Raw genomic sequence first — 16041 nt, 5'->3', positions numbered from 1 at the left:
TTGGGAAGTCTTATAACATTTTCCTGAAGAACACAAGTGACAGAAAGGAAATGGTAATATTTAACACTGTATCTCAGGCAAATCTGAATGCTGTTTCATGAAACAAAGAAAAGACTTCTGTAGCCCAGACAGATTCCTCCTGTTAAATATCAACGGCCTGCTGAAAACAACAAAGGAGAGTTTCTCAAAGAAAGCTCTCAAGAATCCTTTATAACAAAATTAGGCAAGCTTAATGTAGAGGTCACTACTCCCCCACCCCCACAATTATCATTCATTCTCAAACTCTCAGACACTTATGATTTGATCCAACCAAACTAGGTCAAAGTCTTTAGTAAAGTTTTCTTCTAGACCTGACAAAATCTTTTGTATTTTTTCTGCATTAATAAGTTTTAGACAAACTAATCTTTGGACTTTTCTTCCATTCATTCTTTAAACCTGTTTAAGTGATGCTGTATAACTTACCTTGATGGATTCCAAGAAATGCAACTGCAGCTTAGCTTACATGAGATTTCATGCTGCAGTGACCACTGACTGAGATTCATAACATCTGGAGCTTCATATATCCTCACTACGCCATCTGCCGAACAGGTTGCTAACATAAGACCCATATGCTTGGGAGCAAACTTCACATCTGTAACAGATGTCCTACTGTCTACCAGAGTGGTCCTTTTTACCTGAAAGTAAACGCAGTAATCGTTAAAGAAAAAAATGCTTCTGAGCGTCCATCAATTATTTAGTCACCAGTTTAGGATGCAATTATGTGGCCATATAAATTGTCATATACTAGTGCTCCAAGGTCTAGAGTTTCATCTTAAAAATCCCTAACGGCTTGCCTACAGACACCTTCAGCACCAGTGTAACTATACTGGTTAAGAAACACATACAGTTAAATTAGTCCAATCTATTGTGGGCACAGTTATATCCATATAAAAGTATTAATATTGATATAGCTTGATTTGGTAAGTTTACCAAAACCAGTTTCTAACCAAATAGTTAAATCAGTGTACAAACTACGTATGTAGGCCAGCAAATACCGTCAAGCTCTAAGTTTGGAAACAATCTTGAAAATGTGGAACAAATGGGCACTGACAAGTATATATGCCTGAATTTGCAGACATCTTGAAACCATATGTCCGGGAGACGTGAAATGCTCTGTTCATATGTTGACTCTGAGGCCTAATGATGATGCTTTCAAATATCAATATTGTTAACTATTTCACTGTTGATCATTTCAGCAGAAACATCAAGATAATATATTACTTTGTTCTTGGAGATAGTTTCAGGTAGCTACAGTGGGGCAGATAATTTGTTAAGGTTTATTGGGATGAGAAATTTCAATTCCTTCCCCCATATTTAGAGTAATCACCCCTTCTGCCAAAAAGATGAGAGAGCATATGCATGCACACAGAGATACATTTCCTTACCTGTATCAAAGCCTGTTTCCTGTGCACCAAAAAACCACCAAAATCAGCTTCCACCCCTGTTTTTGAGTGCCAAAAGCCATAAATATCCCCTGTGCAGAAGTCAAACCTTCAACTTTATCCCCACCCATCATATTTAGTGTAATTATACATTTTCAATACAAAAATTTTGCACGATAAAATTGGTAACAGCCTAAAATGGGCTGAATATCATAATAAAGGATACCATACTTATTGTTACATGCTGCACTGAGTGTGGGGGTAGGTGGGAACAGTCCTACATAATTCTGGGATTCCTGCTGCATAGAAAGGGTCTACTGCGCAATACGGAACATTAGAATTTTGAGGTAAACACTTTTTCCTCAGTGGATATTTTTTGAACAGAGAGAGGGGATACCAAAGTAAAATGTATAATATAAAAAGGTTGCAAATTTAGAGCTGCAGACATCACTCTATAATGAAGTTGACAAAAGGAAACATTTTCGCTTGATGTTAGGAAACACTTAACAGCGACATCTATTTGTCAGGTTGCATGCTGTAAACCATGCCAGTCATTTAAAACGAGCCTAGACAAAGTACAATCCTAAATTAACAAGGGAAACTGTCAAATAAATGACTATTATTTTATATTAACAGAAAAGCTCCATAGAAAAGGACACACTCTCTCTAGCTCTATTTGGGAATCGAAAATGGGTTGAAGAAAAGAAAACTCCCACCAGATTACAATAACTTGCAGTTTGGAACAATTTCTAATTTAGCCAAGTTCAGTCCTCTATTTAATTCTGGAGTTTTAGCAGCTGAAGTCTGTGGTCCTTAATACTTAACAATCAATAGATGAGGCATAAAATATAGGAGAATTAAAGTATGTGCGTCTCAAAACTAACAACAACATTTCAGGTCTCACCCAGTGACTCTGCCCTCGAAGTTTATCATTCGACTCTCCCACTATCTCTTCCCACACTACAGCAGTTCTGTCAAAAGAGCAGGAGGCCAGGACCTGTCCAAACTCAGGATGAGCCCATGTCACACGCCACACGGACCCACTGTGTGTCTGGGAAATAAAAAAAAACAAAAACATTGTAGTCTACAGAATGCGTATTTCACTTGGAATCATGGGAAATTTAAAGTTAATATCTTATTTTTAAGTACTATCAAGTTTTCTAGGGAGGTAAGAAATTACAGCTATAAAAGCAAAAAGTAACAAATCTAAAAGGCTTTTAGAGTACTTCTTTGAAGTGAATCCTCACTTACAAGGCTCCAAATTCTACATCAGCTACACTACTTATTGAAAACCATGTTCAAAATTCCATAATACCTGGTAAGATTAACTACTATAAGTTAACCAATAAAGTATATGGGTTTATTTCTCAAGTTTAGAAATTACTACTATACCCCTAAATTTGAAGAAGTGGTTAAGAAGCTAAAGAATACGTCTTAACATAGAAATTAAAGCTATATTTTAAACTGCCATATGCTGCTGCCATCATCTCTGGCTTCATGGGCACTTCTCCAAAGTCCATACTGAATACAGCTGATTTTACTTCCTGCCTGCTGCTCCTTTTTCAAGTCTCTCTGGCTACCTACTTCTTTTCTTAAGAGGAAAGGACTCCAAAAGCTTCATTTGGATTTCCAACTTTAGAATTACAAGATTTTGATACACTAATTCCTATTATACAAACTACAGTACAACTCAAAAGTTGACCACCTCAGTACTCTTGTGTAACTATGTGGATTGGCCTCACTGAGAAGCTCTTCTCAGGAAAAAAATACGGAAAAGTCATGTCCTAATACTAGACCCCTTCAAATCCATGGATATCTGCAATACATCTGTGGATGCGGACACCCGCAGACCATTTTTGCAGATTGGATGCGGAGATAAATTTTGTATCTCCGCAGGGCTCTCTACCTATAACAGTTGATAAAAAAACTTCTTGCCACTTTCATTTTCATGTCCCATAATGAGACTAGAACAGGGGTAGGCAAACTTTTTGGCCTAAGGGCCACATCTGGGTGGGAAAATTGCATGCAGGGCCATGAATATAGGGCTGGGGTAGAGGTGCGGGAGGAGGTCCAGGTGGGGGCTCAAGGCAGGGGGTTGGGATGCAGGAGGGGTGCAGGGTGTGGCAGAGGGCTCAGGGTGCAGGAGAGGTGCGGCAGGGGTGCAGGGTGTGGCCTCCGGCCCGGCACCACTTACCCTGAGCAGCTGCAGGGTGGCAGCGGCGCACAACAGGGCTAAGGCAGGCTCCCTGACTGCCTAAGCCCCCCGCCGCTCCCAGAAATGGCCAGCACCACATCCCTACAGCCCGGGCAGGTGGCCAGAGGGCTCCATGCACTGCCCCCACGGTTCCCCGTTCCCGGCCAATGGGAGCTGCAGAGGGAGGTACCTGCAGGCGAGGGCAGCGCGCTGAACCCTCTGCCCCCACCCCCTCCGGCCCCAGGGACCACAGGGACATGGTGCCGGCCGCTTCCAGGAGCGGCGCGGGGCCAGAGAGCCTGACTGAGCCCTGCTGCGCCACAGGGCTGGCAATCCGGCCCGCAGGCCATAGTTTGCCCTCCCCTGAACTAGAAAATAGTCCCAGCGACACACTGCAAAGTCTGAGCAACAATAACCAAAACTCTCTATTGTATTTTCTCCCTTCTGGCTCCTGAAGTTACTGCACATTTACTAAACATATCTGTAAATGTAATAAAGTCTATAGTAAAAGACCTCACTACAGCCTCTGCTCTTTAAAACTTTGAGAAGTGGGGTGAGACTGGTGGACTTTTTAAAATGAGAACAACTGGATTTGCAGATTAGCAAGATGATAATCAGAGAGTTTCTATTATACAAAACTATGAGCCAGCAAATACTTCAGTAAAATGATTTACTGACAAATACTGGCATAATCATTCATAGTTATACTGAAATAATAATCCTTACCTTCCAGCTGGCAGTACAATGCCAATCCCCATTTTCACTTTTGTCCCAAACCTATTAAGAAACCAAAATGCAATCATATACTTTGTTAATCTAAGCATTTTCTTCCTGCAAGAAATGGAAGGTAAGCAAAGCTTACAAGACAGCCCTTGTACACAGAGGCACAATCCACATATACCATGTAGTAACCTTTTCCCCCTGAAAACCCTGCCCATTCCTACATACCCTTGTATCTACATGGAGGCAGTTGCAGGACTAAGGTCATAAAAGCCATTTGAAAAATAGTTGCCTTATTTATTTTTGTATGAAAGAATTTATTAATAAAGGTACACAGCCTGCTCACTTCATCTTAATCTGCGAAGAGCATGAGAATTCCAAAAAATCTTAGTTTCATACTCTGTTACACTCAGGGTAAAAGCTTATAATAACTAAGATGTGAAATTATGACTGCCTTCATGTGTGTAAAATTATATTATAATTAAAGGTTACTACTGTAAGGCTACTTTGTGCAAAGAAAAATCCAAAATGTTCCACTGTGTCCAAGCAGAAAGATAACTATATAACTGTAAACAAAACCTTTAAATAGTAAAATCTTAGCATTCCAAATACAGTGCTGAAAGTTGTAGCTTAATATTGATAAAAAGGTACTATTATAAATGGAAAGTAATATTTTAGTGTTCACGCAACGAACTCTAGAGCTAAACCTTCTATTCCAGTGGTTCTCAAACTTTTGTACTGGTGACCCTTTTCACATAGCAAGCCTCTGAGTGCGACCCCCCCCCCCTTTATAAATTAAAAACACTTTTTAATATATTTAACACCATTATAAATGCTGGAGGCAAAGCGGGGTTTGGGTTGGAGGCTGACAGCTCATGACCCCCCATGTAATAACCCTTGCGACCCCTGAGAGATCCCGACCCCCAGTTTGAGAACCCTGTTCTATTCTCAAGCATATTTCCCACTTTTATCAATCACCTGTAACTTTCTCAAGCGCATTTTCTTCAGGCAGAAGTTTTACAAACTTGTTCTCAGATTAAAGGTTGGTTGTTTTTTTAAGTTTGAGGTAAACTGGTCAAGTTATTTTTGAGCAGCAAAAGCATATGACTTCAAGACTTTGACCAGCATTCCATTAACTTCACATAACTTAAAAGCAACTGATACTATACATTTCCAATTTGCCATGATTTTAATCCTCACTTAGGGAGAAAAAAGCAAATTAAATGTGAAAGTTGAGTAGTTTTTTGAAATTGTGGGAATTATAAAAGTACCTGTCTGAGCATACATGATAGAACATTTAACTCATTATTTTATGTTACCTCAGCTTAATTTTAAATCACACTATAGTAGTAATAGTAGTACTATTAAATCTTCCAAACAATATAGAAAAGTTAAGTTTACTGTCACATCCATCCTCTACAGGAACCTGTTAACATTTTCTTTTCTTTAAAAAGAATAAATGTAAATGCAATATGTTAATCTTAACTATATAAAAGAAAGCCTGAAAAATCACGTATTTGCAAGTCAGGAAATGCCAAAAGTTGACAGTTCCAAAAGCAATATGAACACAACAACATGCAAAATATTTTCTATTCTTGTTTCCTCTGCAAAGCGTAAAACTTAGTCTTTTTTATAGTGTATATTTTATGGTATGTGTAATAATATGTATCATTCATAATATATTACAGCAAGGTAGAAAATCGCAAATAGAATACAGCATCTTAGTGCACTGTGGCTAAACCTGGGCAGGAAAACCCTGACTACTTGGCATTTCTTGACTTGTGTATTTGATTTCTTAGTTTTAACAATTGACAATTCTTACGTTTACTTATTACAGTAATTACAACAAAACTCGGACCCTCCTCACTGCTCTGGTGATAACCCAGTAAGGTGCTCGGACACTACCTTTCTTTTGCCCGCAGACTCTCACACCGGCTGCCTTTGACGCTTTGACCAGGACTAAGGGCTCGCTAGTTAGTTGGTGCGCGACACACGTGCCAGGGGTTAAAGGGTGGCTGGCTGCCCCCCTCACCGTGGCTCTGAGAGAGCTGCCAGGAGGAGACGAACAAAACACCAACGCTGGGCACCTCCCCGCGGAGGCCGTGGCGGGGAGCGGCAGGCCCGGCCCAGGGCGGCAGAAGCGATCTCGCCGCACTGGGAACGCGTGGCGGCCCAGTCCTGGCCGCTCCTCAGCGCCGCACACGAGGGGGGAGCTCCCACGGCACGGCTGAGCCTGGTGCTTCCCGCCCGCCGCCCGGAGCCCCGCTTCCCGCCCTCCCCGGGACTGAGCGGCTGGCGCGCCCTGACGCCCGGCAGGAACGCAGCGGCGGGGCCCCCGCACCTTGACGCTCTGGTCGCTGGAGCAGGTCGCCATGCGCCGCCCGTGGAAGTCGAAGGAGACATCGTGGATGAGGTCGCGGTGATCGGCCGCGATGCTGCGCGCCACGAACATCCCCCGGCCTGGGCGGCGGCTTCCCTCCGAGCGCGCCGCTACGGCTTCCCCTGGCGCGGGGCAAGCGCGCCTCGCTCTCAGCCCCGCGACAGAGCGAGGGTGGCTCGCGCGTGCATCTGCTCCCAGCGCGTGCGCACCAGGGAGCGTCCCTCAAGCTCCACCAGGGGCGAGCCGAGGCGTCGCGCGCGGCGCAGGGAAGGCTGTTGCCAAGCCCTTGGGAATCTGCGCGAGCGCAACGTGGCCCTGCCCCGCCGCCTCCTACTGCGGCTGCGCGGGTCTAAGGTAAACACCACGAGGAGGCCTTGTGGGCCCTTAGGGACTAACACATTTGTTTGGCACAAGCGTTCGTGGGCTAGCACCAGGAGTGCAAGTAGGGGGGTACCCTCCCGTACGCAGTACCAGCAAGAGGGTTTTAGCGGGTACGGGGTACTGGAAGGACTTGGAGACGCTAGCCCCCGCGGCGGGCCGGAGCTGCACTCAGTCTTTAGAGGCGCAGAATGTGGCTAGGGAGGGCATTCATTCTTTATATGGGTTTCACGGCACACTACATATGCTAACAAACTCAAACAAACCCTTTTTTAAAGCTTGTTAGCGTATGTATTGTGCTGTTAAAGTGGCCAGGAGTCCTCAAGAGAGGAGCGGTGCGGGGACGGAAGGTGTTTAAAAGGTAGGTTTTGATTCCTGCTCAAGCCTCTGGACCAGGGGTGGCCAACCTGGGCCTGAGAAGGAGCCAGAATTTACCAATGTACATTGCCGAAGAGCCACAGTAATATGTCAGCAGCCCCCAAACAGCTCCCCTCCCCACCCCTCTCCCAGCGCTTCTCACTCACGGGCAGTCCTGCCAATCAGCGCCTCCCCCTCCCTCCCAATCAGTTGTTTTGTGGGGTGCAGGAGGCTGGGGGGGGGCACGGGGGGAGGAGCAAGGGCATGGCAGGCTCAGAGGAGGGGGTGGGAAGGGGTGGAGTGGGGGCAGGGCCTGGGGCAGAGCTAGGGGTTGAGCAGTGAGCACCGCCCCCCACAGCACATTGGAAAGTTGGTGCCGGTAGCTCCAGCCCTGGAGTCCCTGCCTGTACAAAGAGACGCATATTATCTTCCGAAGAGCCGCATGTGGCTCCAGAGCCACAGCTTGTCCACACCTGCTTGGGACTATGAACATAGACTGATGGAAGCATTCTAACCAAGGGACTGAGGACTTCAGGGTAATCTGGAGCCTTCATATTTCCTTGATCCTTTGCAGATGGACTTATGAGTTTGATATGGTACACAGACTGTTCTAGCCTCATTGATTGCTGATTTGTCCCTTGCAATGGACAAAGATCAGATATCGTCTGATTTTCTCATACAAGTCAGCAGCCTTTGAGATCTGTGGTATAAGCAAGATAGCCCTTGCTTGAGTGGTTTTGTTCTTTCCTCTCCAAATGTCAAAGCCTGTTCCCATTGAACTCAACAGCAAAACTTTTTTTTTATTTCAATGGGAACAGGATTTGGCCTGAAGAGATAAAAGAATGTGATTTTGATCAGTTGCTTATCTGTCCAGAGACAGTTCTCATGCACATTCTGCCAGGCTGATTTTGATTGCCCATCCTGTATATCATGTTGCGGAAAATAATAAAACAATTTGGCTAAAGTTCTGTCAAGATGCACATGGCACACACAGTTCTATGCCTCTTTTCCATTAAACCCAGGAAGTACCGATGGCTCCAGGGGCCCAAAGCATCATTTTACAACTGCATCTGTTAAACAGATGCAGTTGTAAAATTTTAGACAGGTAAGGCATGTCGGAGGGGACAGGGAGTGCGTGAGGGCCCCGGGGTGGGGAGCAGTCACATGGAGGGTCTCGTGTCCCCCCCCCCCCCCCCCATGTTCCTCCCATGAGTGCAGTACCAGCAAGAAATTATTTCTACTTGCACCACTGGCTATAACTCACTTCATCAGATGCATGGAATGAAAAATACAGTAGGCAGGTATAAATATACAGCACATGAAAAGATGGTAGTTGCCTTACCAAGTGGGGGGGTCAGTGCTAAAGAGGCCAGTTCAATCAGGGTTGATGTGGCCCATTCCCAACAGCTGACAAGAAGGGGTGAATATCAATAGAGGGAAAATTGCTTTTTGTAGGGCTAATGAGGCCAATTCAATCAGGGTGGATGTGGCCCATTACATTCACACCAGGGTTGTGTCGCCACTGACCCTTGCCCAGGCACCAGCCCAAGGATGCATCTTCCATCTCAAAGCTTATTGTTGTTAATATAAGTGGCCTAGCTCCCGAAGGCCTTAGACACCGCAGTAATTGTCTGTAATGCGGTGACTTTTTAGCACCACGTCTGACCAATTCCAAATGGTCAGGAATTGTTCAAAGTATCAATGGTCAGAATCCCATTGATTTGGGGGGCCACTGGAAAACTGAAAGGGGAAAAGTGGTGGACACATGGAGCCCCTGTCCTCTGATTAGCACAGTGGTTCTCAAGCTTTTGTACTGGTGACTCCTTTCACATAGCAAGCCTCTGAGTGTGACTCCCCTTTTCAATTAAAAACACTTCTTTACATATTTAACACCATTATAAATGCTGGAGGCAAAGTGGGGTTTGGGGTGGAGGCTGACAGCTCGTGACCCCACATGTAATAACCTTGTGACCCCTGAGGGGTCCCCACCCCCAGTTTGAGAACCCCTGAATTAGGACAACAGGATTTAAGCACTTGCAATAGTCTAGCTCAAAGAACAGATTGAGAACACCAGTTACTGTTTTCTAGCATAACTCCTCATATCTTCTCATCCTCACAACAGAGTTTCATATGCTGACATGCTGAATTATTTATCACCTGACAGAAAGCAGAATAATGGTGTAGGAGTAATGTGGATATGCACACAACCGTTGATAGGATGGGAAGAATGGGGGATTCTGCTATAAGGGGGGGAAAAATGGGGGCCACACAAAGCCCAAGTCTTGAGGAAGGGGGTGGGACAAGTTGCAGAGAGCCCCCGAAATAAAGGAGGATGGAAGGGTGGCACATGGAGCTTGGGGTGAATGATGTTCCTCTAGTCCAAGACCAGAAGTGACAATTGTAATCATCTGGCCTGACCTGTGTAACACAAGCTGTAACTATCCCAAAAGAATTCGTACACACATCAATTTAGAAAAACATACAATCTTAATTTCAAAATTTCCTGTAATGGAGATTCCACCATGACCCTCAGTAAGTTGTTCAAATGGTTAATTACCCTCACTGACAGAAGTGTACACCTTATTTCCAGTCTGAATTGTCTAGCTTCACTTCCTAGCCATTAGATGGTATTATACCTTTAATTGCTAAACTGAAGAACCCATTATTAAATAATTGTTCCCCATATAGGTACTTATCAACTGTAATTAAGTCACCCTTAACTGTCTATTAAGCTAAATAGATTGAGTTCCTTAGGTTTATCTCTATAAGGCATATTTTCTAATCCATTTATCATACGTGTAGCTCTTCTCTGAATCCTCTACAATTTATCAACATCTTTCTTGAACTGTGGGCACTAGAACTGGATACAGTATTCCAGCAGCAGTAGCACCAGTGCCAAATACAGAGGTAAAATAACCCCTCTACTCCTATTTGAAATTCCCCCGTTTTATGCGTCTCAGGATCACATTGGCTCTGTTGGCCAGTGTCACATTGTCAGCTCATGTTCAGATGATTATTCACCATGATCCCCAAATCTTTTTCAGAGTTGCTGCTTCCCAAGATAGGGTCCCCCATCCTGTAATTATGGCCTATATTCTTAATTCCTATATATATATAGATTCACATTTAGCCATATTAAAATGCATATTGTTTGCTTGCACCCAGTTTACCAAGCCATCCACACTGCTCTGAATCAGTGATATATCCTTTTCATTTTTTAACGCTTCTCCCAATTTTTGTGTAATTTGCAAACTTTATGGAGGAATGGAAGGCGCTCCTGGTGTGTGCAATAAACTCAGACTAAATAAGCCACCAAGTGTCCAGTCCCCTAGTTATAACCAGTAATTTTTCTACCATGCTATAGATTTAAACAACCTTTTTGATGGTTCTGGACAAATGGACTGCTCCAAGTTTGGATCTGTTCTGTTGGGTCTTATAGGCCTCTGGTGAACCTAAAAAAGCCTACACCCTTCCCCACAGAAATATCTTTACAAAAAAAAAAAGATGTCAATGGATGTTGCTGATTGAGTTTCACAACTGCACACAAACAAACCAACAGCTGTATAAAATTATGAATGGATCATACAAAAGCACAAAATAATGAATACCAAATAATGTCTAACTGAATCTACTCACATTAATGACTCAAAGTTAGATTAGAAAAAAACAGTATTACCATTCTGTTTAAATACCAGGATAGAATTTCATGGGAAATCTGGGATGTTTTCCTGACAATACTGAAAGCTGTACATTTATCGTCTTGTCTTCTGCACCAGGGGAATGTCACCCTTTGTGTTTTTATACAAGCCTATTTACAACATTAAAAGGTAACTTTAATTATATTTATAAAATATAAATTATATGTGGATATTATATAACACTAGATGGCAGTAGGTGATTATTGACAAAATTCAATCTACAAAACACTCTGTTATGGCAATGCATATTTAATGTACCTAATAAGCAGGTTAAGAGGAATTCTCAGTGCATCAGTTTATAATTCACTTTTGTTTTCTCTTTAGGTTTCATATTGTCTGGCCCTGTTGGACCACTGGCTTGATTCTGCTGTGACTTCTGTATGCTCTGTGATGGTGATTGTCTCATCAGCCCATGGTAATATTGTGCTCTAGTCTAGATCATGAGAAGGATAAGCAGGTAAAGCTGCCAAATTAGCTCTGGTCCACCGTCTTTAAAGATTTCAGCGGGGATCCCATCTAGACCTGCTGCCTTGTTGTTCTTCATCTGCTTGGTGGCATTGTGTACCTCATACAAATTGGGAGGGTCTCTGAGCTCATCCCTAAATGGCCTTTGAGGGATTTGCTCAAGGACTTCATCTGCAACCATAGAATTACAGTTAAGGAGATCTTCAAAATGTTCTTTCCAGCGAGAATTGATGGCTTTGTTGTCCTTCAGAAGTGTGGTTCCGTCGTTAGAGCGACGAGGATTCATACCATGGCAAATTGGCCCATTAACAGCCTTGGTGGCACAAAGAAACCACATGTATTGTGGATATCTGTGAGATGTTGGAGTTCTTGTGCTTTCTCAGTCCACCATTTGTTGTTGAGTTCTCTGGTTTTACGTTGGACTTCCAGCCTCACCTTGGCATGGACTTCTCTCTTTATATTACAATTTATGTCATTCTGCCAAGCACGAAATGCCATTCTCATCTCCTTAAAATTTGGATAAAGGAGGAGATACCGAGTGAAATGAGGGATGCCCTGACTGTCACCCTCTTCAAGAAAGGGGATAAAGTGGATTGTGGAAATTATCATGATATCTCCCTCCCAGCCATTGCAGGCAAAGTTCTGACATGGATCCTTGCAACCCGACTTCTGCCCCATCAGAAGAAATTTTACCGGAGTCACATAGTGGTTTCCAACCATGTCGTGGAACTGTGGATATGATCTTCACAGCACGGCAGCTGCAAGAAAAGTGTCGCGAGCAAAACTGACCACTGTACATGGCTTTTATTGATCTAACTAAAGCCTTTGATTCAGTGAATAGCTTTGCCCTCTGGACTGTACTTTCTAAGATTGGATGTCCTGATACAGTAAATACATCAATGTCCTAAAATTGCTTCATGATAACATGAAAGCAACTGTTCTGAGCAGCACTGGCTCCCAGAGTGAACCTTTCAAAGTACAAACAGGAGTCAAACAGGGCTGTATCATCACTCCAACCATGTTTGCGTTTTTTATTGCCGTCATTCTTTACCTAATTGCTGGGAAGTTTACAGCTGGTGTTGAAATCATTTACAGAATGGACGGAAAGCTGTTCAGGCTTAGCAGGCTGAAAGCCAAGAGTAAGATCTCCACAACATCTATTGTGGAACTTCAGTATGCTGATAACACAATCTTTGCCCACTCTGAAAAAGATCTCCAAACTATCTTGAATGTGTCTGCCGATGCTATGGTGCCACTACGGTGGGCCACGAGACCCTCCAGCCCGGATCTGGGGGCAGTCAGGGGACAGGGGTGGACAGGGCAGGGGTCCCGGGGGGGAGGGCGTCAAGGAACATGGGGGATTGGATGGGGCAGGAGTCCCGGGGGGCGGGGGCGGGGGCGGGCCACGACCCCCTCGTGGGGTGAAGAGGGATTGTTAAGATTTTGGCAGCTCATCACTGGTGCCACTCCATTTATTTTGATAGATGGGGCATGTAATACTTCATTTGGAGAAGGCTGATAGAGCACTTTAGTCTTCTTGATATTAAGAGTGAAACCAACCAGGACAACCGGTTCTAAAAGGGCTTCTAAATTTAACAACCGGTTCCAGCGAACCAGTGCGAACTGGCTCCAGCTCACCACTGAGTGGCACTGGAGAATGTCGATCATTTCCTCTACCTTGGAAGTCATCTTTCATCCAAGGCAGATATTGATGCAGAAATTCAACATCGCCTGAGCTGTGCCAGTGTAGCTTTTCTTGTTTACGGCACAGGGTTTTTGAAGATCACGACATTCGAACACACACCAAGCTTCTTGTTTATCAAGCTGTTATTCTCCCAGTACTGTTGTATGTGTCCAAAACTTGGACAACCTATAGACACCACTTGAAAGTCCTTGAGAGGCACCATCAACGTTGCCTTTGTAAGATTCTGAAGATCAAATGGGAAGACAGGTGCACCAATATTAGTGTTCTGGAAGAGGGAGAGACCTCCAGTATCGAGGCAATGATCATCCGTCAGCAATTCCACTGGACTGGTCACACTGTCCAGATGCCAGACCATCACCTCCCAAAACAGGTCCTGTTCTCTCAGCTGAAAGAAGGGCACCGTAACATGGGTGGACAACGGAAGCGTTATAAGGACTTGCTGAAGGACAATCTAAAAAAGTGTAATATTGACATTAACACTTGGGAGACACTTGCCCAGGATCACTTAAAATGGAGTAAAGTCCTACATGATGCTCCCCTGCATTTTGAACTTGCTCGTCGACAAGCTGAAAAGGACAAGAGGCGCAGGACGAAGGAGAGACTGGATTCCAGTCATGGTCAACAGCCTCCTGCTGAGCCTGAAAACATCTGCTCTCATTGTAATAGAACCTGTGGTTCAAGGATTGGTCTTATTAGCCACCTGAGGTCCCATAACTCTCATGGAAGATGATCATACTCAGTAACACGTGATCGCCCATCATCAGAACACGAGACCAACCTCTAGGTCTAGATATAGACGGGGCTAAGTTGTGGCAGGTTTTAAAGGCAAAGACAAAGAACTTGCATTTGATGCAGAATGTGAGAGGAAACAAGTGAAGGAATTTGCAAATGGGCTGAATGGGGTCAGAGCTATAGGTGAGGTAGATACATTATGCAGCTGAGTTTCGGATGGATTGGAGGAGTATGAAACACAGAAAACAGAAAGGAGGAGGGTACAGATGTCAAGACACAAGATGATGAAAACATGGACAAGTGTTGGTGGTAGGAGAGGTGAAACGATCGGGTTTCTGACTTGTTTTGTCGAATAAAACAGCATAAATTAGTGATAGTGACAATGTTGGGGGAGAAGGAGAAAGTTTAAAACCGTTATACTAGGTTGTGAGCTAGAAGGGTAGGGAGGATGGTAACATCATTGATAGTTATGGAGAATGGAAGATAAGGGTTTTGGAAAAGAGATAAATACTTCATTGTTTGACATATTTACTCTGAGCTAGCAGCAGGATATTCAAGAGAAGATGTCGGAGGCCACACCTAAATTAAAAAGTTAAGTCAACCCAGCTACGTTGCTAGTGAGTGCGAAAAATCCACACCTGGAGTGACGTAGTAAAACCAACCTAACCCCCGGTATAGACAGTGGTAGGTCGACAGAAAAATTCTTACATCAAGCTAGCTCTTGGGGAGGTAGATTATCTACAGCAACAAGAGAACCCCTCTTGTTGCTGTAGTGAGTGTCTACAATGAAGCGCTACAGCAGTGCAGTTGCAGCGCTGCAGCTGAGCCACAGTAGCATTTTAAGGGCATGGCTATACTTGCAGATGTAGAGTGCTTTGAGTTAAACCCACCTTCGGAGAGCGCAGTAGGGAAAGCGCTGCAGTCTGTCCACACTGACAGAAAAAAGCGCACTGGTGTGGCCACATTTGTGGCACTTGCAGCGGCATTGGGAGCAGTGCATTGTGGGCAGCTATCCCACAGGGCACCTCTTCCCATTCTGGCGCTGTGGGTTGTGGGAAGGGTGCAAGGGGTGCGGGGCATTCTGGGACCTGTCCCAACGCCCTGTGATACATCAGTTAGCATCCCAGCTATCCCTGTGCTTCTGTCCACATTTGGTGCCATCTTTCAACGTTTTTTGTACTGCGTGCGCTGTCTTCCCTTTCAGTCTGCAGGAATGGAGCCCAAACTGCTGAGAAGATGCCTACAAGTCTCGCCAGCATGTCCTGTTTGGCAGTTGAGTTATTCCTTATGATCCAAAGTGACAGTGAGGGCTCCGACAATGATATCGACTTGAGTAATGCATATGACATGAGTTTGCTTGTGGCATTCATGGACATGCTCACCACCATGGAACGCCGGGCTCGGGAAACAAGCACTGGGTGGTGGGATGCAAGTCGGCATGCAAGTCTGGGATGACAAGCCGTGGCTGCAGAACTTTCGGATGAGAAAAGCCACTTTTGGGGGACTTTGTGATGAGCTCACCCCCACCCTGCGGCACAAGGACACGAGATTGAGAGCTGCCCTGCCGGTGGAGAAGCGGGTGGCTATTGCAACCTGGAAGCTGGAAACTCCAGACAGCTACCGATCGGTCACTAACCAGTTTGGAGTGGGGAAGTCGACCGTTGGAATCATGTTGATGCAAGTTTGCAGGACCATTAATCGCATCCTGCTCAGAAGAACTGTGACTCCGGGTAACGTGCATGACATTGTGGATAGCTTTGCACAAATGGGTTTCCCTAACTGCGGAGGGGCGATAGATGGCACACACATTCCAATTCTGGCACCAGCCCACCTATCCTCCGAGTACATTAATCGGAAGGGGTATTTGTCTATGGTTCTCCAGGCACTTGTGGATCACCATGGGCGTTTCATTGACATTAACGCAGGCTGGCCCAGAAAGGTGCATGACACTCACATCTTTCGGAACATTGGCCTCTTTAGGAAGCTGCAAG

General features: G+C 44.6%; 1 protein-coding gene across 1 annotated transcript in view; it reads right to left on the bottom strand.

The window, feature by feature from the left end:
* LOC102929707 (centrosomal protein of 192 kDa) overlaps positions 1–7059 on the bottom strand; it is a 207766-nt gene extending 200707 nt beyond the window's left edge. Inside the window, exons 1-4 of the mRNA XM_043538822.1 lie at positions 6677–7059; positions 4342–4392; positions 2326–2472; positions 463–674 (exon numbers count right to left, since the gene is read on the bottom strand). Coding sequence (XP_043394757.1) covers positions 463–674; positions 2326–2472; positions 4342–4392; positions 6677–6787 — 521 coding nt within the window. The 5' untranslated portion in view covers positions 6788–7059. The remainder of the gene's footprint in view (positions 1–462; positions 675–2325; positions 2473–4341; positions 4393–6676) is intronic.
* Between the last annotated feature and the right edge of the window lie 8982 nt (positions 7060–16041).

Source organism: Chelonia mydas, chromosome 2, assembly GCF_015237465.2.
Source record: "Chelonia mydas isolate rCheMyd1 chromosome 2, rCheMyd1.pri.v2, whole genome shotgun sequence".
In the NCBI taxonomy this organism is placed as follows: domain Eukaryota; kingdom Metazoa; phylum Chordata; order Testudines; family Cheloniidae; genus Chelonia; species Chelonia mydas.
Note: the sequence above shows the minus strand (reverse complement) of the source record. Positions and strands in the feature narration are given on the sequence as shown.